The 26879-nt window shown below is 38.3% G+C and overlaps 1 protein-coding gene across 13 annotated transcripts in view; it reads right to left on the bottom strand.

The window, feature by feature from the left end:
- Nucleotides 1-26879, bottom strand: part of CHL1 (cell adhesion molecule L1 like) — a 219264-nt gene that overhangs the window by 36966 nt on the left and 155419 nt on the right. For 12 of the 13 annotated variants that reach the window (XM_019805547.2, XM_034658655.1, XM_034658658.1 and 9 more), the window contains 8 exons: nucleotides 23263-23385; nucleotides 22026-22196; nucleotides 21030-21077; nucleotides 18733-18853; nucleotides 13237-13421; nucleotides 7208-7339; nucleotides 1769-1909; nucleotides 843-954 (listed from right to left, as the gene is read on the bottom strand). In XM_019805547.2, coding sequence (XP_019661106.1) covers nucleotides 843-954; nucleotides 1769-1909; nucleotides 7208-7339; nucleotides 13237-13421; nucleotides 18733-18853; nucleotides 21030-21077; nucleotides 22026-22196; nucleotides 23263-23385 — 1033 coding nt within the window. The remainder of the gene's footprint in view (nucleotides 1-842; nucleotides 955-1768; nucleotides 1910-7207; nucleotides 7340-13236; nucleotides 13422-18732; nucleotides 18854-21029; nucleotides 21078-22025; nucleotides 22197-23262; nucleotides 23386-26879) is intronic. The other variant, XM_034658659.1, reaches the window with a different exon arrangement.

Genomic DNA, 26879 nt, shown 5'->3' with positions numbered 1-26879 from the left:
CAGACTTATTTAAGAACCGTTCATCCAAGCTTTTCTGGTGAAGTAACAAATATGGCAGATCCACACAAGGTATCTGGACTTACTACACTAATCGATATATTGAAATTAAATTCAAAATACATGTTTGAAAAGTTTTAAGCATACCTGTTTGGAATCAAATGCATGCTTAGATAATTATTAAGAAAAGACTCAAAACAACAACAAAAAAGTACAGTTAAGTCTGAACAACATGAGTTCGAACTGCGTTGGTCCACTTGTCTATGAGTTGTTTTCAATAAATATATTGGGGAAATTTTTGGAAATACGCAACAACTTAAAAAAACTCACAAACTGTGTAGCCTAGAAATAAGGAAATAAGGAAAAACATTTAAGAAAAAGCTATTATTATAAGAATATAGTATGTGATACATATAACATACTAAATGTGTGTTAATCAACTATTTATGTTATGGGTGAGGCTTCTGGTCAACTATAAGCTATTAGTAGTTAAGTTTTGGGAGAGACAATAGTTATATGTAGATTTTCAATTGCATGGGGGATCAGCCCCAATCTCCACAATGTCCAAGGGTCAGCTGTAATATATGAATTTCGATATATCCATAAAGAAAAACCAAATCTGTCTGTAAAATTGTCTTAGTAATCACTTTGATTTTTTGCTTCCCCATGAGAGAAAAATCCTACACATCTAGTCAACAGTTCTCGGACAGGTAGGTAATTAAGTTTGCTACCTTGTTTCTCAGAGGCATTGGCTACATGTAACAACAGCTCATCAAATGATGGATGAAGACACAAGATGAAATCTAACACTGACATTCTCTTAAGAAAAGCTTGTACCAGCTTACCAGGACACTATTGCCTCAGGTGAGGCAAAGAACTCGCAGTGTAAGAAAGCACTATACCCAGCCACCGTAGCGTAGTTCTCTTCATCTTCCGTTTGGATCAGTGGACGGACATCTATTTGAAAATGATATAAATACAGTTGTAAACGTTCATGTTTACAAGAAATAATGAGCACACATTAGATTTTTCTATATCCTAGTCATATTAACAGAAAGGGGAGACAGCTGAATATTGCAGTGTATGTTCCTGAATTAGAAAAATATCCAAATTCAATACATTTCCAAAAGTATAATTTTAGTGGCGCCTAGGTGGCTTAGTTGGTTAAGCGTCTGACTCTTTTTTTTTTTTTAATTTTTTTTAGTAAATTTGGATTTCCTTTTTTTTTTTTTTTTAAGATTTTATTTTTATTTATTCGACAGAGAGAGAGACAGCCAGCGAGAGAGGGAATACAAGCAGGGGGAGTGGGAGAGGAAGAAGCAGGCTCATAGCAGAAGAGCCTGATGTGGGGGCTCGATCCCATAACGCCGGGATCACGCCCTGAGCTGAAGGCAGAGGCTTAACCGCTGTGCCACCCAGGTGCCCCAAGCATCTGACTCTTAATTTTGGCTCAGGTCATGATCTTGAGGTCGTGAGATTGAGCCCCGCATCAGGCTCTGTGCTGTGTGTGGAGCCTGCTTAAGATTCTCTCTCTCTCCCTCTGCCCCTTCACCCCACTCATGCACACACACAACTCTCTCTCTCTCTAGAAAAAAATAAAGAAAGAAAAAAATAATGTATAATTTTAGTAGGAAAGCTAATGTCTAAATGTTAGGTGAAAGCTACTTTGATGATATTCCCCCCATGTTTTATGTGTCTGGAATTCAATCTACTTGTGTGCATGACCTTGAACATCTTCCCTTAGAAAATAGCAGGTAAACAGTCTGCTTACCTACAACATCGATATTGGCATTGGCAAGGATAGTGCCATGGACATTTGAGGCTTCACACTGGTACACAGCCGTGTGATTTGGTTGCAGGTTGGTAAAACTGATTTCCCTGGGGGAGACAACATCACCAGCAAATGGATTTCCTGCAAGAGATTAAAGAATGTCAGTTTGATAAAAAATAGGACATTAAATATTTATATGCCATTTATTAAATGTGTCACACAGTATTTATATTTTAAGACCAGTTTAGGGTGAATAATAGTTCACTGAAGCCAATTTATAGAATTTCTTTGCATCAACCATGGGCTTTTCTTTCCAGACCCTTCTCCAATTTCAATCTTCCTTCAGATTAATATTTATTGCTAAAATATTTGTTGATCTCTAGCTCATTGCCTCTCCCTATCCATACCCATAAATAAAATTTCAGATTTTCTGTTCAGCATTCAAGTCCCACTATAACTAAACCTCACTTATTCTTATAAATTTAGGTCCTGATACTGCCAACACAAATCACATGATCAGCATAGAACCCCCGCCACCACCCAGTCCACCAACACTGGCTTCTTGGTTCCCCACTTGACACTTCTGTTCCTCTATTTCATTTTTTTCCCTGATCTATACCATTCATTTCAATTGTCTTGTTTTGCTATTTAACCACTTTGGATACACAACTCATATATTTTGTTTTCACCGTAAAAGCAAACACTTCTTGAGATCAGGGGCTAGATTTTCTACTTTTTGGCAATAAATCCAACCTAACCCTTGATCCAGGTATAATTCTGGAAATACCTTTGGGAAATGAGAAAAATCTAATATTTCTGGTGCATTTATTAAGGGCCAAAGAACTCTGCTGGAAACAGCACATGCATTCTCATTAACACGGCTCAGAACCTGTTAGATCAGCACTAATATGGCCATTGTGGAAGGAGGAACTGGATTTTGGAGAAGTGAATGACACATGCCAAATCCCCTAGCCTTGCTATGACACTACAAACAAGCAGTGTAAAGGAAATACATTAACTAGGAATGTTGACTAAGGGGCAGCGATGTTAAAATTTTTAGTTTAAATGACGTTACAAGGAGTGCCTGAGCCTGCTTAAGATTCTCTCTTCTTCTCCCTCTGCCCCTCTCCACTCGCACTCTATTTCTAAATATAAATAAATTAATTTTAAAAACCTTTAAAAAATGACATTAGAAGATTACCAAGCAACCTATTTTTTTTTTTCTTATTGTGTCTCTAATTTTTTAAAAGATTTATCTGAGAGACAGAGAATGAGAGAGAGAGAGAGAGCATGAGCAGGGGGGAGAGGCAGAGGGAGAAGCAGACTCCTGCTGAGTAGGGAGCCCGATGTGGGACTTGATCCCGAGACTCCGGGATCATGACCTGAGCCGAAAGCAGACGCTTAACTGACTGAGCCACCCAGGCACCCTTATTTTGCCACTATCATACAAAATAGTGACTAAGTTTTGGTTCAGAGAAAACATGGAGTATTGCTTATTAAAATAGAAGATGAATATAATTTTACACTTGACTGTGAGCTCCCCATAACCAGGACCTTGTCTGTGTGTTGTACACGGTGTCCCCATTGCCTGCTTCACAGAGCAGAGGCCGTCAGTAAATATTTCCTGAAATGACGGGAAACCATTTATGTTGGGTGAGATTTTATTCCTAGAAGGTCTCTGTGGTAGGCAATATAACAGCCCCCAACAGATACCCACGTTCTAATTTCTACCACTAAAAAATATTATACCTTCTGCGGCAAAAGGGACTTTGCCATGGTGATTAAGGTTCAGGACCTTGAGATAGAAGGATTATCCTGGATTATCTAAGTCCCCCAAAGTAATTACAAGCCTCATTAAAATCAGAGAAGCTTCCCTGACTGTGGCCAGTGAAAGGGAGATGGAAAGAATGGTCAGATATGCATTGATGCTGACTTTGGAGATGGAGAGGCATGTGCCAAGGTGGGCTCCCTCTAGGAACTGGTAAAGACAAGGAAAGGGGCTCTCTCCTAGTCCCTCCAGAAAGGAGCACAGCACGGCTAACACCTTGATTTCAGCCCAGGGAGGCTTGGTTGGACTTCTAGCCTACAGAACTGTGAAATAATAAATGTATATTGTCATAAGCCACTAAATCAGTGATCATTTGTATAGCAACAGTAGAACATTGGTACAGTCCTGTAGGTCAGGTTGTCTCTTGAGAACGCTCAGGATGAGTTGCTCTTTGAAGTTCTTTAAGGCTGCAAAGGACCGAGGCTCTGATCTGACTCCACATTCCCACACCCGACACCCAGCTCTACAACTTGCAGAGCTCACCCCATCGTTATCTTTAGACTCCTTATGCCATCTGCCCATGGTAAACTCTGACTCAAACACAGCATTACAAAAAGAAGAAATGAAAATGTAGCCTCAGATTTGAGATGACAAAGAGCTAAGCATGGCTCGACGCTGCCTTTTGGGAGAGGTATGGAAACTGCAGTGTTGCTGCATACAGGCCGAGGCTAACAGGAGCTCCCGGGACTCAAGAAGCCGGTTCTCTATCAATATCAATCAAAACACACTAGTTCTGTCCTAAGTCGTCTACGGCAGCTCAGTGGGAGATAACGCAATAAATACAGTGGGAGAAACTTCAGCTCTGAGACTTCATCATTTCTGGGTTCCACGTCTAGCTCTAAATTTACTGGGGTTATGTCCTCCATTAAGTAACATGACCTCCCTGAGCCTCAGTTGCCACATGTGCAAACTGGAGAATAAAAAAATCTCTTCTGCAGGGCTCGTTAGGAAGCCCATGGATACTGGATGCAAAGCATTTGAAAAAGGTTAGGCCTGTTACCAATACTAGTAACCAGTTTCATTTAATTTTGAAATACTACATAGAAAGGATATAGAATTGCTAGAACTATAAGCTCAGAGAGATTTCAGTTCCTTTAGTCGGCTCACTGTCATCAAGCATCCGACCTATAAATGGCTACAGCCCATTTGCAGGGCAGCAAGGAGAGCTGTGGTCAAGAGCTGTAGAAGGAACACTGAGCTTAGGCTGCAAGGATGTGGCTTTGGTTCTGCACCTGCCGTTACTCAGCTGTGCTGTCTTGTGTACATTTATCTTCAGCCTTGACCTCCCCATCCAGGCACAAACCTATTGGCTCTACTTCGGGAATACATCCAGAACCTAACCATTACTGCTACAAACCTAGCCCTCGGCTCGAGGGTCTTTCAGGCGGCTTCTAGCTGCAGTAGTCATGCCTTTGCTCCAATCCTTTGTTAATAGATTAGGTCACGTCATTCTTCTGCTTAAGAAACTCCAAGTGCTACCCATCTTATGCACAATAAAACCCCAAGTCTCCAGTCAGGTTTTCACCTTTTCACGCGTGATGTGGCTTCTGCACCTGCTGATGGATCTCGTGTCTCAGGAATGCCGGCTCACTCAGCTTCAACCACACTGGCCTCCATGCTTGACATCAATACTCCAGACATACCTCAGGGTCTTTGCACTCACTGACCTCTCTACGCTGAAACTCTTCCACACATATTTTCATGGCTGCCTCCCTCACCTCCTTCAGGCCTTCTACTTAAAGGTAAATTACCACAGGGGGCTTACTAGTATTACCTTAGAATAAAATAGCATCTCTAGGTCCTGAACTTCTATTGCCCTTACTCAGCTATTTTTTTAATATTTTTATTTACCACACTACAGTGCCCGTTTATGTGCTTATTCGTCTGTTGATTGACTCTCCCCACTAGGTTTATTTTATTCACGGCTACCTCCCAAGCAATAAGGCCAGTCAGCGCCTGGCACAAAGAACGCATTCAATAAATATTACTGAATGAAAGAATTAATCAGTTAAATATGAATAATTGTACCTCCATTAAAAATGTTCATTTGGGAATTCAAGGCAATAGGTGAATGTCCTTCATAATCAGTCAAGTGCCATTCAGATATACAATTTTATGATTTTATGTTCCAGAGAATCTGCGTTTCTTATTTTAGCATCCTTAACATTCTTTATAAACAATTGTTTTCATTTCCCTCTGATCTACCTGAAGCCTCATCTCTCATTTCTTAGTCTGCTCTTCTGGAGAGATGAAAAAAAAAAAACCTCAAATTTGAGGATATTAATGAGGGCTAAGGCTTCCTGAGTGCTTGCTATGTGCAACAATAATAAGTAAACAATAGCGTAACAGTGGGACATAACTGTCCTGAGCATTCTCTGCATGGTGTTTTCTTTAATCCACACAACAACCCAGGAGCTGGTGCAATTTTCACGCCCATTTTACTGATGAGGAAGCAGGTTTTAAGAGAGTCAGTAATAGGCCCAATCACACAACTAGTAAATGGTAGAGCCTAGATGCAAACATAGGCATTCTGGCCCCAGAGTTTATAAACTACCACAGTGTTCTACAGATAAGCCATTATCCTAGATGGTTGACCACATTTACCTCATTCAATCACAACCAACGAATATTAGCTCTGTTGTGCTGTTAAAAAATTAAAGCTTTGGGAGATTCAGTAAACAGCTCACATACACCCAGGGATGCACAGCCTAGATGCGACCTCAGGTCTATGGACCACCAGGATGTCTCCCTTGACACGAGGGGGTCCAGGACAAAAGGGACTTACGAAAGCAACAGATAATAATGTAAACACTCGAAATTAAGCTTATCAACTGACAAAATTTGTTCTACCCTATGTTCACAAAGATACTCAGAACTGACCAGACCACTAGGTTCATATTGAAGATTTTTGGACTTCTCAGAGTTCTCTCCTGGAAATGGTAGAGTAGAGAGAATCGGCCTCCAGGCTTTGTGCATCTCCACCCTTCCACGCCCAGCCCCATGGGAGGATTCAGAGTCAACTGGACAGAGATTTTTCTGATCTTGAGTATTACTGCAGCTGCACTGAGAACATGGAGGGAGCCAGGAGTAGGGGCCACGGGTCCAAGCTCTGCGGGTCTCACTGGCCCTGTGAATTTCTCAAATAACAGAGGAGGCAGGCATGACCGAAGGATGGCCACAGCAGTAGCTTATAAAGAGCAAAACCCAGGGCACCATTGCTATTGCCTGGGTCTACGCTAAGTCCTGACTTCCAACCCATGCTCTCGACCACTAGGTTGTTGCACCTATTTCTTCTCAGGGAGAAGGACAGCAATCGGCTTTCCTCCTTGGATTCTCTTTCTCATTCACTTGCTTTATTTTCTTAACCATATTTTTATATACAATTAATGTAATGACCCAACAAATACAAATATTATTTATGGCTTTTCCATAAATCTAAGCATAAATCAAACTACTTAGAAAGATGCAATTTTGGATTTCCTGGCTGGATATGTCTTGATGGTCCAGCCACTTCCCAACTGCATTTTACACATAACCAAGGTGTCTGAGTATCAACGGTCCCAGAGCACCATTGCCTTCAGCACTGAATCACAAGTGGCGTTTTCACTCACTGTCGATGGGGGAACCATTCACTCTCCACTTGATTGTGGGTTCAGGTTCTCCTTCTGCCTCACATAACAAGATACCACTGCTCCCAGTGCTGTACACGCCACTCTGAGGTTTCTTTGTCCAGCGAGGAGGCTCTAAAAGTAAAGTGAAGAGATCATGAGTGATTTCACCCATGTCAGAAGGTCCAAAAATGTTAAGGCCTGTATTTCTATAATGCACCAGCAGATGGCAGACAATAAAGTGTTTCACACTAGCTCTTTCTGGTACTTGCTCTGTAAAGCAAGGTGGGCATCGTTTTTGTGTTATAGGGTGTTATGTGTGCATGTGTGATCTAATTTGGACTCTTGGCATGTATAATAAAATCAACATATATACAGTCACTTTATTCAGCAACAGAAGTATCGATCTCATTAACAGAAAAGGAAGGAGGGATAAGCAGATGGTTACGTTTATTGAACCCGGCTACAGCTTAATTTCAAGCTACTGCAAGTCATCTAAAAAGGCTGATATTCCATAAACATATTTTGAGAATTTTTAATGAAATTAAAATGTTCAGCATTTATTTTAAATATTTCTTAATGACTCTGTAGCATTTACCTATCCATATCCATATCTATATCTACTTATTGATCTTAAAAATCTGGGAAACAAAATACAAAACTGTATCTTCCTACAGACTGTTTTTTGTAAGGCAGGGAGAAGGCAGCTTAAAAGCAACATTTAGCTTTACTGTCCTCAAAACAATGGAGGGAAAGATGTATTTAAATTATATGCGTCTTCACATGCTCTAATGCTCCAATGATATAATTCTAAGTGGTGTTTCAGTACAGAATGAGACATTTGTCTTTAGTGCAAATATTACTGCCATACCTTGTCACCTTAAGTATATTACTATGTCAGGAGTGAATAAAAGATTTAGATTAAAGTGGGGACAGTTTGGATAATTTGATTCCAGAGAAAATTGCACAATACCTGCAGGTAGTAATTCCCATCAAGTGTTGCTTGGTTATTTCCCCCAAGACAGTTTTGGATTTCCATTTTGTCAAAGAGAAAACTCTTTTAAAGATACATATATGTGTAAAATGAAAAACATGTCATTTAAACTGCTTTTGTTTTAAGTAAAGGGGAAACAAAGGATTATGTGAAAAGAAAATGCCTATAAAAAGAAAAAATATATATACAAATAGGCCTGGAAAATTCAAGTCCAAGCAAGAGACATGCCCAAGTAATTATTCCATAAGGCTTAGTTACTAAATCTTAAATTAAAAATGTGTGTTCAGGGGCGCCTGGGTGGCACGGCGGTTAAGCGTCTGCCTTCGGCTCAGGGTGTGATCCTGGCGTTGTGGGATCGAGCCCCACATCAGGCTCCTCCGCTATGAGCCTGCTTCTTCCTCTCCCACTCCCCCTGCTTGTGTTCCCTCTCTCGCTGGCTGTCTCCATCTCTGTCGCATAAATAAATAAAATCTTAAAAAAAAAATGTGTGTTCATAATCTACAATCGGTGAATATTTAGTCATTTAGGTTAAAATGCAATCATCCAAATTATAAATTGCACATGACTGTCTGAGATGTGTGTGTATGTGCATGTCTATGCACATTTTTGTTGTTATTGTTACTTTTGTCTTTTCACACAACCACAATAAAATTAAACATTTGAGTTAGAGAAAAAAGTTCCATGAACATGAAAATTTCCATTTTACAAAAGCAAACTAAGACTACTGTTTTCAGAGCAAAAATAAAATGTAAAAATATAAATCATAGGAATGTAATGTACAGCATGTTGACCGTAGTCAATCATACTGTCTTGCATATTTGAAAGCTGCTAAGACAGTAGATCTTAAAAGTTCTCATCACAAGAGAAAAACAAAAACAAAAAACATTTGTCAGCCATGAATGTTAACTAGACTTTATCTGGTGATCATTTTATAATATAAACAAATATCAAATCATTATGTTGTACACATTATGTTGAAATTAATATGTAATCTATCAATGATACCTTAATAAAGATCATGTGATGATATTTAAGTACACATGCATAAAAAATTAGGATTTTATTTCTATTCTCATCCTATAAATTTCATTAACACCTAGGTGTCTGCAGTAAGCTTAAGTTATCACTCTACCCAGCTCTCTGGCAGGACTGAGCCTTGCAGATGCCATCTAACTTGCTCAGCGTCCCCAAGAAAAGATTTTAGCCCCATTCTGTGTTCTTGCCAGTCCTTGACCTGCAGACCCATAAACTGAGTAGCACTGAGACTCCGATGTAAATGTGATATTATTCCTAATTAATTATTATTTTATTAATTTGAAACCAAGGTCATATCGCTTTACCAACTTTCACTTTGTGGTTCCAAATCCAAGCTCCCCCAACATCTATCCCCTGGAGGTTGATGTCAAGATTTTGTATATTCACTAGGAATCATCACTAACTTCACCTTCATCCTTTTGGATAAGGTTTTTTTTTTTTTTTTTTTTTTAAATAAATGCTTGGACATTTGTTTTTATACTACCCGGATAAATAAAGAGATAAACAGCCAGGGTGGAATCTTACTCTTCCTTGTGCCTCCTGTGCTTGGCACAAGGAGAACAGACACATGTGGAGTAATTACGAGTTGAATTGAAATGATTGACCCCTAAAGACTCCAGTGAGAAAGGCATAGGGAGGAATGAAGGAGGCTTGGATAGGAGGGAATCACTGACTTCTAGTAATTCACAATCTCATAATTTCATGCCTTGGTTGAACCTACTTAGCTAGTTGCTACTTTGTTCACAAAAGAATGCATAGTGAGCCTGAGGACATTGGTATGGGTCAAGATATTTTTGGTGAGTGAAGTAACACTGGGGACATGCAGCAACAGAGAACAAACAGATGTTTTCCAAAGCTTAGAACATGTAACTCTATTCCTGAAGGGTAAGATCTAGTTGAAAGGATGAAAAAAAGCTCAAGAAAAAGGAAGGAAAAAAAAGAAAGACTAAAATGGAAAATTCTGAGAGACAACATCATCACTGAATCCCATTCTTTAACCTATTATCCTAGGATACATGGTAACTGATGAAAACTACTTACATTGAAACTTAACTCATTTTGTTATAATTGTAAATAAAAAAAGATAATTTCTGTATGCTGTTAAAAACTGAGATGCAAATGACTGAACATTTAGAATATAATAAGCAAGTTAATTAGAGACGTTTATCACTGGAAGAAAAATGAAATGAAATAAAATAGGAAATTTGGTACCTATAAAACAACACGGAAGCTATTTTCTTAGTAACGGATTCCTGTTAAATATCTATATTCTATTAAATCAAAGTTGTTAGGTTCATCAAACTTGTACTTAATTGTAACTCTTTAGAAATAACAGATTATTTGAAAGTGAGGTTTTCTTAAGTATATCAATGAATTGCTTTTGAGTTCATGATATCTTTTTAAGACAATTATGGGTATACAATTACATACAAATATTTTCCTTTTACACTAAAATTCACAAGTCTTAAATGATTCCAAAGTTTACTACATGAACGCTGTTGGTAGGAGTTTATTTTTAAATAATTAGTTAAAATGTGACTGTGGTCATATTCTGATTTCTGGATTGAGAATATTTTAAATGCCATTTTAATATATCTCCTTATCGAATGTGAAATATTTATATGATAGATACCTAGAAAGGGTAGCTGTACCTACTCAAGAAAGCCTGGCTGGTTTTGCTTACACGTATCACAGAATTTGAAAACGCACACGGTTTTCGTACTTAGGATGCTGTAACTTCAATTACAGAATTTGACTGTGTTTAGTAATAAAGAAGAAATATCACATAGACAGAGAATACAATATAATACATGCTTTTACTTAGGCACAAAGGGGTGTTTTCAGAATGGGCTCAATTTTCAAAGTTCACAGTAGCATTGTTCTGTGATCCTATGGGAATCCTTGTTATTTCATTTTAGTTTCTAAACAAGAGACCAAAAAAAGGGAAAGAAGGTGCAGGAAAGCAGAAGACAATTGACTAAAAGTAAGCTCACTCGTGCTTATGATTAATGAGGCTTATATTTACTGTTTTCACACTTAAAAAAAAGAAAACCTGGCTTCTTGAGCCCAGTTTGCTTTTCACTTGCATGCGTGAAGAGAAACTCCTAAAACATACAACTGAGGGCACATTTAGTAGCTTCTCATTAGGGAGAACAGATTCAATGTTCCTAATAAAAACATAATTTACATCTCAATAGTGCTAATAGCTGTTTATGAATAGTGAGGACAATTCCTTCAGGAAACCTAGATTCCTTTGGAGTCCTACAGTCAACATTTTAAATTGCGTAATTAAGTTTACATCCTTGATTTTTTTTCTTTTCCTTCTTTTTTTTTTTTTTTTTTTTTGCAACCCTTGCAATTCTTTTGAAAGCTTCAGTCTTACAGTCAAGAAAACCGTAGCCAGATTGTTAAAATATTCAGCTACCGTAGCAATGTTCCAGCCATCTGGAAGGATTTCTAATAGTCAGCAACTTGGAGTAGGAGCAGTTAACAATTAGACATGTCTGGTTTGTGGGTATGTGTTTGCACCGAGGCAGGGGTAAAGGGTTACAGAAAAATATTCCTGTTGCATGGTGTAGCGGAATTATATAGGAGCGTCAAGTGATGACTAAAAATATATATACAAACCTCTCAAACTCCTCCTCTCTGAATTTCTTTGTGAATAATTTTAAGTCAGAGGAATATATCACTGTTGGCAGCTGTTGATATTTATGCATAATATTGGTAATATGAGTAATATTTCTCCTATATAGGTTTTGCTTTTTTTGAATCAAGGAAAATGATATTCTCGTCTTTGATTTTCCATTCTTCCCAACTTAACTAATCATAGACATCATGGGCTAGGTCTTAGAAACACAGTGACATTCAAAATAGCGGCACAACTAGAACAATTATCCTAACATTTACTTGTAAGCGGAATTTGTGTCTGAGTCTTCATTTTTTTCCCCATTAATTAAAACAGTCAGCCTTTTACTTAGGTGTTCCTTGCACATATTGAAGGCTTAAGAGGTAAACTTTATTGGAATATAAATGGAAACCCTAGAGCATCAGTCCACTAAACAGGATCCTGAAAGAGACGATTCCCTCAACTCGTTAAGCCTACGCAGTTCTAAATAAGTACAAATGCAGTAATCAAGCCATTAATTTGATCAATACAGTCAGCTAAACCATAGATAGGAGACCTCAATGTAATCAGACCCACAGAAAACGGTCTGCATCAATTTGATTCACAAGATGCCTCGATAACCTTTATTTGTGAGGCAGGTACAGCTCCAATATCTACATGATGTGACATGTAGATTTTTTTTTTAAATGATGAGATCATGCCCTATTTATTTCCGTGAATACAAGAAACAATAGCTAAACCTCTATTGTTTAAAAGGCCTGGGTTTGCAGAGATGACTTGACTATAATGTGTATTTTGCATCTCTTCATAGAAAATGAGTATCTCTAGCATCCAGTCTACTCTTTCCTCATAAGCAACATATTGAATGTCATGTGAAATCAAAATATGGACCAAAAAAAATGTATCTAGGAAAGAACTAAGATGATTTGTCTGACACCTTCATTTCTTTGAGGAAGAACCTGCGGTACAGAAAGATGAAGCAAATCGATCAAGCACACAGCAAGTTAACCATAGGCCTGGGAAAAAAGCTCATCATAAGACTCACCATAATAATTCCTTCCTTTGTAATGCTTACTTCTATGACTTAGTATTATGCAGTGTTATATGTTTATTAAAACAAAAAATGTATGGAAATCATCTGTGTTTAATCCCTAACATGAGATCTTTTCTTGCCATTTGTCCCTTTTATAAGATATTGTGGGATAAATGACAAATCTGGTTAAGTGAAGCATAATATAATCCAGTACCCACACTAAAATTAGAAGTTTAAACGGCTTACCTGTTCTAACATGCATGCTTTAGAAGTGTAGGTCCACTACATGTAGCAATTCACCTTTTCTTTAATAGAATAAAAATAAATCAACATGGGGAACGTACCTTCTACTATAACGTGAAAATCATGAGTGGTTGATCCCAAGAAATTGTTGGCTGTGCAGCGATAATTCCCTCTGTCCCGGTAGGACACATTCTCTATCTTCAAAGTCTTGCTGTAATTCTCTTTTGTTTCTCTTCCTTTTGGTAAGTCACCACCTATTTTGTTCCAATCAACCTGTGGAGTTGGTCTGCAAAACAATAAACGAGTGATAAACATTTTTTAAAGTGCAAAATTATGGGGCGCCTGGGTGGCGCAGTCGTTAAGCATCTGCCTTCAGCTCAGGGCGTGATCCCGGCCGTTCTGGGATCGAGCCCCACATCAGGCTCCTCCGCTGGGAGCCTGCTTCTTCCTCTCCCACTCCCCGTCCTGTGTTCCCTCTCTCGCTGGCTGTCTCTCTCTGTCAAATAAATAAATAAAATCTTAAAAAAAAAAAGTAAAGTGCAAAATTAAGTTCAAAGAGCCTCACAGGACACACCCCTTAACACGTTGCTTTTATGTATGCACTCAGAGCTCCAGTGAATAAAAATAAGTCTTCCCAGTGCACAGACCTGCACACCACCATCGAGGGTGAACATCAGATTGGATCAGGTCTCCTTTACTGAAAGCCCATTGAATAGTCTGCTTCTATGGAAATCAAGTTTCTTCTATTAAGAGGGCTGACTACTTACAATGGCTGAATAGGTATGGCTCTATAAAAGGGTGGATAATTGGACCCACAGAAATTTCATAAGATATTTTTCAAATTTTCAACATTTACAAGATATATTTCAAGTGTGAAATCTCCTTGTGGGTGATTTGGAGTGGCTGATAATAACTGCCCTCTTCCGTGTATGAGTTTGAAAAACAAGCTAAAGTAGGGCCCAAGAGTAAGCAGAGGGAAGCCGTGATATCCTCTCAATCCTAATGAAGCTGATAGTGGAGAACATGACTCAGATGTGACGGCCAAATGTGTTGGCTGGACCTAGGAACGGCCTGTTTTAGGACAAGGTGGGCTCTGCACAGACATGGCTACCCAGACGGCTTTCTCCCTCTGTTGGGGAAGAGGGGAAAGAGGGAATGAACCATATCTCCCTTGCTTAGAGAGATGAGATCACACAAACAAAACAAGCAAAAAAAGCAAAAGCAAAACTAAACTAAAAGCAAACTGATAACATGTCACACATCAAGAGGATAACTTTCTCCACCTCAGGGAGGAAAACAGAAGTGGGGAATCAAGGGGCGCCTGGGTGGCACAGCAGTTAAGTGTCTGCCTTCGGCTCAGGGCATGATCCTGGCATTCTGGGGTCGAGCCCCACATCAGGCTCCTCCGCTATGAGCCTGCTTCTTCCTCTCCCACTCCCCCTGCTTGTGTTCTCTCCTCACTGGCTGTCTCTATCTCTGTCGAATAGATAAATAAAATCTTTAAAAAAAAAAAAAAAAAGAAGTGGGGGATCAAGCCAGCTGGGTTTAAGAAAAATCTCAGCTCCTGAAAACTAGACAAGTGGAGAATGGGTGCCGTCTATGACTCTTATGATTTAAAAACTATGTGGAGGGGTGTCTGGGTGGCTCAGTCAGTTAAGTGGCCAACTCTTGGTTTCAGCTCAGGTCATGATCTCAGGGTCGTGAGGTCGAGCCCCCTGTCGGGCTCCACACTTAGCAGGGAGTCTGCTTGAGATTATCTCTCTCTCCCTCTACCCTTCCTATCACTTGCTCTGTTCTCTTTCTCTCTCTAAAGTAAATAAATAAAATCTTAAAAAAAAAATTATGTGGAAAGCATTGATGGCTGATTTTAACTGATAATTTTTTATTTCTCCTCTCCAGTTGGGCTACATGAGTGGAATAAGCTTTATTTTGCTATTTTTAATGATGCTGCTTTTCCTTCCTCACTCTATTTTTATTATTAATAGCTACAAGATATTGATATGGTCTAAAGATACACATTATTATCATCACATTAGCAGTGAGGATTCTGAAGCTCCAAGAAGTTAATTAATTTGCTTAAAGTCACCGGGGTAATAAATGACATGTTAGAACTTAAGTTTGCCCAACACTAAACTTGCCCTTTCTACCACTGTGCCCTATTATATTAGTGCTTTTTCCATCCCCTTTTCCTTCTTAACTGTATATTCTTGGAATATATGCTTGTAGCCAAATTAATTAGCTATTTGTTGATAACTGAACAATTACCTCATATTGTCTCTGTCAGTTATCTCAGATTGTATTGATCAGGCAACAGTTAAAATAATTCCATTATTATGCAAAAATATATATTGGAGGTAAAGATGTAGTTCCTTTAATTTATACACATTTACTTTCTTCCCCTCCTCCATTCAAGGCTCAAGTGCTTACCTGCTATACAAATCTGGAACCACTAGTTTATATCTGACCAGGCAGAGAGCACAGGGCACACTTCTGGGGAAACAGCAATGATGCTCAGACAGGCAGCTGGGAGAGGATATTAGCTGCCGGCTTCCTGAGCACAGCACCCTAACAGGATGCAGAACTCAAGTCTCCTAACTGCTTGCTTTCCACGCCATCTGTCAGAATGGCAGTTTGCCAAATTACAGGCTGCTCTGGACCTCGGTTCCTCCAAACCAGTTTTTCCATGAGTCCAGGCTTTAATAGTGCAAGCATCTCACTTTCTGCAGGATTTTTTTTTTCTTTTTGCCAGTCCTCAAAAACTAGTCTAATCCTCCATACCTATCCCTTGAAAGAACAGAATAAAATGATTATCTATAAGTATCCGGTGAACAGGAGACCTAATTTATCTAGGGACGTGTCAATCCCATTCCAAGGATGTCCAGTTATATTCTTGTCAATTTTTTTTCTTTCTCTCTCTTTTTTTAAATTTAAGGTACATTTACTAACAGTATTTGAGCAATGAAATTTTGAGGGAAAATATACTGCTCAATCCCTTTTAATATACAAACACGTACTAGCTCATAATCTCAAAGTTTTGTTCAGGTCCTTGTCCAGCCCATTTTTGTTTGTATACTTCCTTACACTTCCTACATTTTTACAATGTAGCATCTTGCAATAGAATCACACCTGGCTTATGAATTTACGAAACAGAGAGGCAAGAGAGAGAAGAAACAGTGTGAGCCCAGTGATGAACGGAGGGAAGCGACAATACGCCCCTCTAACCCTAACGCAGCTTTTCCAGGGTGGGGGTGGGTGAATTGGCACATGAATGTGCACTTCCCACTCACTGCCTCTTCTTCCGAAGGAGATTCACAGTGTCATTTTAACTTCAAAATTTCTGCCTTCTTCACAGAATCTGTAGAATCGAAACCCTGTTTAGTTTTTCCTGTTTTAATAAATAGTATCAACGTTTTCATTATGACCGACCATCTACTGAAACAGCTACTACAGGCCACTTCTTCCGGTTCAGAAACAGTGCCATGCTTCGTTTCCCCCCACCCCTCCCCTTAACTGAACAGAACCATTCACTTGGTTGAAATATATGGAAATACGTTAAATTTAGTGTCTGGAGGCAGATAGGATGGAATTCCAGCTGCATTTCAAGCTAGCCTGAAGAAGAGAATTCCATCCTCTGGGCTTCATCTACCTAACCTGCAAACGGGAATAATGATAGCCCTGAAATGTGGTGAGGATAAAACGAGCTAATGCATGTAAAGAGCAAAATAGGGTGCCTGACACAGAGTAAAGAGAACAACGTCCCAGTTATAATGACTTATTACTACAGAACACTAATGGTTTAAAAACTTCTTAGAAAATAATTTTTAAAGAACTCTAAAAATTTTACAACGTAAAATCTGAAAGAGGGCCAGATAAGATAGATACCCAACACAAGCCCAACATAAGTAAGAAGAAACCAGTTGAAGGGGAAAACTCCTTGATAAACAATCAGGAATCATCCCGTCCCAAGGACAACAGATATTTATGTCCATTTTCTTTTTATATATTGCTTCAAGGCATTGCATTTTCCAAAAAGCACAGGAGAGCATTTCTGTTATTTTGAAAAATCCGTGCAGTTTTCAGCCAACTCAAAAGGCAAATTATGACATTTGTGGGAAATAAGAAGAAAGAATTACGGAAATGTTCACCCTGCCCAAAGAGTCAACCAAGAATAGCGAATCCTGAAAGAAAGGAGTTGCTGCCACTGTAAACATCTATGAATAAGAACGACAGAGCAGGTGGTTACCATCATGATTCAAACTGAACCTGAGGCTTTCATCTTCTCTCACAATACAGAGATCAAACTTCTGGAACAGAGGCCATGTCACAAGGCACATCTAACTAGTTAACATCAAATATACTTTGGCAATCACAAACACATAAGCTATATAGCTCTTTTTTTTTTTTTGAAGATTTATTTATTTATTATTTGAGAGAGAGAGTGCACATGTGGGGGGAAAGGGCAGAGGGAGAGGGAGAGAGAGAATCCCACAGTGATTCCCCGCTGAGAATGGAGCCCTATGCGGGGTTCAATCTCATGACCCTGAGATCATGACCTGAGCCAAAATCATGAGTCGGACACACAACCGGTTGAGTCACCCAGGCACCCTGCAACCTGCATGTCTTTGATGGATGGAAAGAGACAATTGCAAAGCCTAGGGGTTGCAAAACCATTAAAACTGACTCTTTTTCTTCAAAAACCAATTTAAAATCAGCCACTCAGAATATATACTGAATTATGAATGACTACAATTTTTAAAATTTCAAATTCTACTTCACTAACCAGATGCCCAGACAAAAGAAGGCCTGAGCTTACAAGCTAATTATGTAAACTCAGGCATTGGGATGGGGGAGTGTATTTTCCCATGGTATTCCCAATGGTAGCAATGGACATGTGGTAGTAAGCATATAGGGATGGTGGCAGGAAAAAGGCAAACTTTCATGACTCAGAATTAAATAAGATGGTCCTTATTTGCATAGACTTCGGATACTTACTCAACAAATGTAACAATTTTAAGAAATGACCCAGTGAAATTTCCTTAGGTGTTTTTTGGAGGATTTGGAAACATGCACTGATTTTTCAGATAAGAAAAAGTTGAGTTAATTATATTATTGGGTGAAGCTCTCTAAAATTACATGGTCCGGACCTCCTCGTATGCAAAGGGCAACAGGGTGAAATAACAGAGAGATAAACCTCCTTGGAACCTGAAAAGGAATCAGAGCTCGTTGCATAACAAGAAGGAATGGGACAAAATGTGTTAGCAGAGAGACAAAAACCTGGCAGCGACAATAAGAGGCTGACAAGGACCAACCTCTAAGGATGGTATCTCCCCACTGACTTAGGTAAGGAGAATGTTGTCATTGTCACCTCCATTCACACTATCACAAACTGACAGAACAATCTAATTATAAATCAATCTCAGTCACAGCCTGAAATCTGTAGAGTGAAGTGTAAATTACTTCCTCCAGAAATGTAGTAACAGAATTTTTTTTTTTAAGAAATCATTTTAAAATGTGTACTAGAATGAACTGCTTAACTGAGGCATTATCCTTTACAAAAACGGATGGACAAAGTCATGAACAGGGGTCGAGTTACTCACAGGCCTTCAGCAAAACACTCCAGCAGCAGGGTGTCCCCTTTGAGGATGGTAACTGAAGACTCACTGCCACTTTCAGGAGGAGGCAACAGCAGTCTGGGTTTTCTTTGCTTGATCGAATTTGCTGTAATACAGAAAAGAAGAGTCACAAATTTCTTCCAGACTAAGAGCGTTAAAATCCTGTGGCACTAAATCTTCCTTAAAACATACTTAAGCATATATACCTATCTGTACCTGTGTATATATACATAGACACAATTTTAATAAATTACCATTTACCATTTAAATAGACTCCATTCTTTTTTTTTTTTTTTAAGATTTTATTTATTTATTTGACAGGGAGAGAGAGCCAGCGAGAGAGGGAACACAGTCAGGGGGAGTGGGAGAGGAAGAAGCAGGCTCCCAGCATAGGAGCCTGATGCGGGGCTCGATCCCAGAATGCCAGGATCACGCCCTGAGCCGAAGGCAGACGCTTAACGACTGAGCCACCCAGGCGCCCCAAATAGACTCCATTCTTACCATGAAGCACGGGCTGTCCCTGCATTAACTTAGTGGAGCACCAAGTTTTAAGAAGGTTATGATTTAAACCACATCTTCAAATTCCAGAAGTTCAAGATAATTAGTTTCTTGATGAAAGCCCTTAAAAGTTAACTGGTAGTCTATGATTTTATATTCTACACTTTAATCCTACCTGGCTATGTTTGATGGTAGTATATGTATTTTTTAAATTTAAATTAATGTACTTAAGTATTTGATAAGATTCTTGCTATAATACAGCTCCCTAAGCCTTGATCCCAGAAATTCTGATTCAGGAAGTCTGTGGTGGACCCCATGCATCTATGAAGTTATCAAGCTCTTTGAGATGACTCTATTTAACAGTCTCAGACCCTCAAAGAGAAACGCTATTGGAGGGAACGATTAGCAAGCACTCTCACTAACTACATGTTGAAACATTTCATTTGTTATTTCTCAAGAGTACTTTTCAAATACAATGGCAAATGAGGTCTTCCATTTTCAATGTAAATTTTAACAGCATTTCCAAATGTTCACACGAATTTTTTTTTTTCCTATCCAATATCAATGTGATTTGACATGACGTGGAAAGTGCAACAGCTGACAGAGTAGAGAAATGAAGGGACTGGTAGCAGTGTTTACATGCGACAGCTTCCTTACAAGTGTTTATCCAAAGATAATTGTTGAACACATACTATACGCAATTATTTTTTACTGAGTGCTATAAAGATACAATATACATGACTGGGTTTTTGACCTCAATGATCGTGAAGGTGGGGATGTACACTAATCAGTCCATCGTCAAACTAAGGGTACACCAAAAAGAGCCCTCATCCAGCCCTTGTGATGTTGCCAGTGTATCGGATATCTAGATGAAGCCACTGGTCCCAATGGTATGAAGAACATGTGATGCATTCAAGTAAAGGATTCTTCTCCTTGTGATAAACTAGCTTACTATAGAAATCATGGGGCGCCTGGGTGGCGCAGTCGTTAAGCGTCTGCCTTCGGGCTCAGGCCGTGATCCCGGCGTTCTGGGATCGAGCCCCACATCAGGATCCTCCACTATGAGCCTGCTTCTTCCTCTCCCACTCCCCCTGCTTGTTCCCCTCTCTCGCTGGCTGTCTCTCTCTCTCTGTCAAATAAATAAATAAAATCTTAAAAAAAAAAAGGTAATCAGGTTTACTCAGGCAACTTCCATAAAACACTAGTTCTAGTAGATGTTCTGTGGGGGGAGAAATGAAATATTTCACAGACAAATGAGTTTGGAAAACGTTGCAGACTGTATTCTTTCTCAGAGTTACAATGGACAGTCCCATGTTAAGTATTCTGAGAAGTCTTACTAGAAAAATAACCATTTAACTTTCTTAAATCTAGTGTTTCTCTACTTCTGTTGATACTCAACCATTTCTTTTTCCTTTCTGCATGTAATAGCTATCAACCAAAATGTCACTCAACCATGACAGGACATTTTGGGAGATGCAAAATAATTTCTCCATTAAAAAATATGCATATATATATGTGAGTGTATGTGTATTTGTCTATATGAATTATATTATCTATGTAGTTATACATTTACAAAGTGATGAATTTATAAATATCACTCCTTTGCACATATTTAAGGGAGGAGGGGGTAAAAGAAACCTCTATGCTCAGGGGTTTTCCTTTATAAAAACATTAGTATTTTAATATACTCATGAAGACATTAAAGGAAAAATTTAAATTCTGAGATGACAATGAGCTACAAAAGGTAAAAATAAATGCCAACACTCTTCATGTGATCGACTTACCCTTGGAACCAATTTCTGTGGATGAACTTGAGTCATTAGCATGCCTTACTGAAATAAAAAAAAATGAAAGAAAAAACTCACAAACATAATGGTAGATGCTGATATCAGTAATGAATGAAAAGTCATAGTTCTCTCTTAGAAAGATTACAAAATGAGATATAACCATGCTTCACTAGAACATCATCTTTGGGGATATATTGGGGAAAAAATTATAATGAGCTTAATCTTGAACTACCACAGATGAATCCATGTTGCGTGTACACAAATTACGGCTCTGTTAAAGAGAACTGAGGCTGCCAAAAAGAATGCTATAGTGAAGCCCTGGTGTAGTGTATCTACACATAACAATGGAAAAAACCATGAATCAAATTAGACAATGGAATGGTAATGCCAACTTGCGACTCCACCAGAGCCAATTATTCATTCAGTGAACTGTCAGGGATTATCTCTGCCCTTTGAATCTTAGGATTCTTTCTCCCTCTAATGACTTTTTCCCATTTGGGAACCCAGATCGGCATCTGCAGAATCAAGCAGGGAAGAGAAGCAATTCACATAACTTTGCCAATTTGGGAATGACAAAAAAGCCTGATGTGATAAAAATGATAATATTCATTCTTTTTATTTTTGACTCTTGTTTTCTTCCACATTTGCAGCCTGCTGGTTACTCAAGATCACAATGCATCAAAGCCTGAGACTCACTTCAGAAACCCTGGAATATTGCTGTGTATTTCACCCACAGCAAAGGACCAGATCCTGCAGACGTCAAATGAAATATACTTGTACTGTGAATTGAGATTTGATTTTCTGGCTCCGAGAGACAGAGCTATGGAAGATCTGCAACTGCAGATGTCTCCTTCATCCGGATGAAGTCTCTAGAGTTGAACTAAACAATGGCGGAAAATATCAACCCAGCTTTAACTGGCTTCAGCCAGAATGAAATTACAGGCACATTTGTATTCAGCATTCACGATGGAACGATAAATTATTTGGACTTACAACTGTTAACTGTGAGTTTCATTGGCATTTTCTGCACAATAGTCCTCAACCTTGGGAATGCAGCAAAGCAACAGTAATCATTCCGGCTGTCTTTTTCTTCCACATTTGCAAAGTACAGATCTCCCTTTTGACTCATATATACTCTTTCATCTTGTTCGATGTGTTCTAATTCTGGAAAGAAACATCTTGTCATTAATAGGGGTAACTGCCTTTTATCATGCCTTATCCCCCTTCATTTTCCTTTCTTTCCTATTATTTCATTTTGTTCTCTTTTTCATGCTTTCTCTTCCTATTCTTTGCAAGTTTGGTCTTAAATAAGAACAATGAGTGAGAAGTAAAAAAGAAACCCAAAAACAACAAACCCCCTGGGAGCCTACCTTCCACTATTAACCAAAGAAGCCCAATGGAGGACAACCAGTCTGTACATTCTATCTCTCTTCAACATCTAAGTCCCTACTTATGTACTAGCTTATCCGAAAACTGGTCCAATTGGTCCAATCATACAGATCTTCTCAAAAGTTGTGTCTGAGAGAGATATCAATCTGTCTTTCCTGGATGCAGTCTGGAATGTTCTAGGGTGATTGGAGTCTGGAATGTTTGGCTGTAGCCAAGAATAGTTTCTTTCACTTTCTTCCAAGTACTGTACAAATATTATCATTTTTCTCTAGGAATCACAATGAGAAAAATATTTAGGGTGCTTTGTGAAGGCACATGCCAGAAGGACTTTACAAGAAGCTGGAATTTCCACTCGAGTGTTAATACAGTTTATTTTTTGGCATATTAAACACAAAGTTTAAGACTAATTTTTCTGTGGGTCACTGTATGTAGCGAGTATAACATTATTAAAATAGAAATATAATGCTAGCAACACAGACCCAAGCCATCCTCAACTTTGACATGGATAATATTTAAAAGGTAAGTACGTTGTTTGGAATATAGAAAGTATTTTACTCATAGACATACTTTACCATATCAATACCTTCTACTCATTCAGATATGATAAAATCGAGAGAAATATTTAAGGGTTTCTAGTGTTTTCACATATATCCTTAATAGAAGAGTCAAAACTTGGAACACACTATATAAATGGATATAATTTTTTAAAAATCTATTTCATTCCATCATATTTTTTTCCTTTTTTCCCCCACGTTGATAAACTTTTAATCTTTGTTCCCCTATATTATTTGACATGATGCATGAAATTAAAATCCCATGGATGGAACAGAATGTTACTTACCAATATTCATCCAATAAATGTGTAGAGGTGGAAGGCCTTTGGGAGGGTTGCAAGGGAGGACGATTGGATCTCCCTCCTCCACTTCAAGAGGGTCAATTTTTTCTTTTGGAAATTTTGGAACATCTAGTAAAAAAAATCATTTAAGACATTATGTTAAAATTAACTTTTAGTGTTACAAGTAATATTTTAAAACCTTCTTTTTAAAAAAATAGAGTATTTTTACCAAACTCAATCCCCCAACTCTTGGTTCTCATATCTCCCCTGAAGAACAAAATACTATTAAGAATCTGGACAAAATACTATTAAGAATCCTGGGTGGCACAGAGGTTAAGCGTCTGCCTTCAGCTCAGGGCGTGATCCCGGCGTTATGGGATCAAGCCCCACATCAGGCCTCCGCTATGAGCCTGCTTCTTCCTCTCCCACTCCCCTGCTGTGTTCCCTCTCTCGCTGGCTGTCTCTATCTCTGTCGAATAAATAAATAAAATCTTAAGAAAAAAAAAAAGAATCTGGACTGCAACCTTATATAACTTTTAAAATGCTCCTACATTTTACAAGTGTAGACAACAAATATTTTTGCAATGTGACATCACTTGGCAACAATATGCTTGTACATATTTCTCTGCACAGAGAGACAAGTTCTGAGTCACAGGATTCACTGAGTTTAAATTCTGATAGATATGGTACTTTTTTTCTTTAAACACTGAGATTTATTTTCTAGGCAGATACATATATTTCCTTTCTCTGGCTTTATGGTGAAGCCCTTGAATGTGATGGCCAAATATTTTATTCAAAGTATAACCAAACTAAATCAAAAATTCAAAGACCACATGGGAAAAATGGTACAAATAACAATCACAAGACAAACATGACCACTTTAAGTTGTTAAAAGAAACTTCCACATTGGAATCACACCCAGAAAATGAAATTTCAAATGAAATGGAATTAATGTAGGAAAGGAAACTGTAATAATTTAACATATTGTTTCTTTCCCATGCTGGAGGCAGTCTCCTAAAAGAGAAACACAGTTACAATGGGAGTAAAAGTCACAACTGTGCAGAACTGGAAATCTGGAACGAATCTGTGATTATTTTTATGAAATTATTTATAAGGTACTTTTATGAATATTCAAAATGTATTCTGCTTGAACACTATATTGGTACCTTTAGATTTCATTAGGGGACTTTAAATGATAAAATTACTCAGGCTCTTATGGAAGGACCTTAAGAAGGTATTTACAGCATTGCTGGCTTTACGGGATATATTACGGGGCATTCCATCTCTGTATTTCATTCTTAAATGGTGGTTTACAAAAGATTATCATTGTTCTTGGAAGTCTAAAGGTATACTCATTTATTATAAAATTCTTCTTGGGAGCTTTGTGCATTTCCTATGTATTTGTTCTCTTGCCCCTCAACCCTGACCCCACTCCTGAGTGGCTGAAGGAATTTGCTGACATTTCTCTTACCAATACACCAGCTAGTTACAATGAATTGTTTTTTGTCTAAATTCAAGGACCCTTCAAGCCTTAACACTGCAGGGGCAATGGGTTATATACAGTGCCTTTGCCAATTTGGAAGGCAGGCGTCAGTCATATGACAATCCTCGATTCCCTCTTGGTCAACCCATCGTAGCAGATTTCTCTTGGCAAGGCTGGAAACGTGTTTGAAACGGCAACTATCTTGGAATCATGCTTTTGCTCTAGGTAACATGAAATTTCCACCAAAAGACAGGAAAGCATGTTTAGGACATTCACTATGGTAAGATCTTATAGATAAAATATCAATGCCACCTATTTGGTAATGCCTTAACTCTGACTGAGAGCAAATGCTATACAAGTCATCTTGTAGAAAGTGTATCTTATGCAAGTCATGTGTAGAACCTTACAAAACTATTATATATCCAAAGCTCCAAATTCAAATCACTTGTTTAGTGTAACTTGCTATAACTGAAGCCCCGTGTTCTTTGGTATTGAAGTTAACGGTGCTATTGGATGGCAACTGAATCTGTTTATACTCTTGGGGCAATAGAGGGCAATAGAGGAAGAGAAACAGACAATGGAAAGAGCCTGTAATCCTTTTTCATAACAAGCAAACTTTACAATGCCTTACAGAAATACACAGTTCTCTGGGTGATATCTATTGTAAAGTAGCTAATTAATAAGATATATAAAGCCTTAATTGGAGAGCTGCCCCCTCAGAGTATTCAGAAAAATCTAATGATTCAAACAGATATTACTGCCAGTGAAGTGCTAGCCTCCATGCATTAATTAAATCTAGATTATAAAATTCTAATTCCAAAGATATAAATATGTAATTCAACTGGATTTTGAGGCATCAATAATAAAAATAAATAAAATTTATAAGTCTATCAAACCCTTTATCACATGCCATTAATCTTCAGAACAGTTGTTGACCCAAGATGAAATTAATATCAGGAAACAAGGGAAGAATATTTATATATTTAATAATTTAAAGTCTGAGAATAGATATCATAAAAGACATTAATTTGTCAGTATTTTTTTTTTTAAAGATTTTTTATTCCTTTATTCAACAGAGATAGAGACAGCCAGCGAGAGAAGGAATACAAGCAGGGGGAGTGGGAGAGGAAGAAGCAGGCTCACAGTGGAGGAGCCCGATGTGGGGGCTCGATCCCGCAACGCCGGGATCACGCCCTGAGCCGAAGGCAGGCGCTTTAACCGCCATGCCACCCAGGCGCCCCAGTATTTTTTTTTATGGTCTTCTTTGACTTTGAAACTATTTAGTAAGTCTGATTCCATACTAGAAAGTGAACATTTTAATGGCCACAGATGAATGTGGAATTTAATTACTGTAACTCAACAGCAGGCATGAATTTTATCTTAACTCAAATAAAGAAATGACTCAATTTAAGAATAACTCCAACCAATGACTTTAGTTAATTGTGGTTCTCTGGTGATAAACATTAGCGTTGTTGAGTTTGGACAGATGCAATACTTTTAAAAGTGAATTGTAAACAATCATTTTTCTTTTGTGTAAGGCAACTACATTGCTTTAGCTTGCCAACATATTTTAAATGAGTTCTCCATCAAGAGCAAAAACACAATCACTTAATTATGTTTCACTAACGCTGGACTTGATCATGGAATGGCCTTTCTGCAAAGGAATCAGAATCGACTTGCACACCAGCATCTACCTAAGCAGAAGTTTAGGAATGTTTGGAAATCCCATAATAACCAAGACTACATGAAGTCAATTTCCTTTATATATAATGTCCCTACCAGTCTCTCTGCATCAGGAAATCAAGCAGTTGATAGCACCCATCTTTGTTTACTGTGCTCTAATAGGCTCGCACAGTTGTTGTTCACTGTTGCAGACAAATTTCTAGTAATGACTCCAATGGTATGGGTTCCTAAAAACCCAGCCAGAATCTAGCATGAAAAAACTCTTTTAGAAACTAGATAGGTGGACAGCAATCTCCTTACTGGAACTATCCACACAAAGCAAACCAGCAAATAGAAAATTTCTAGGACCTCTACAAGGTCAGATGGTAACAATGAGTTGTGAAACTCATCATTTCAATTCTTCCAACCTAAGATACTGAAAAAGTAACATCTTTGTACATGAAATGCAGATGACTTC

This window comes from Ailuropoda melanoleuca, chromosome 4 (assembly GCF_002007445.2).
Source record: "Ailuropoda melanoleuca isolate Jingjing chromosome 4, ASM200744v2, whole genome shotgun sequence".
NCBI lineage: Eukaryota > Metazoa > Chordata > Mammalia > Carnivora > Ursidae > Ailuropoda > Ailuropoda melanoleuca.
Note: the sequence above shows the minus strand (reverse complement) of the source record. Positions and strands in the feature narration are given on the sequence as shown.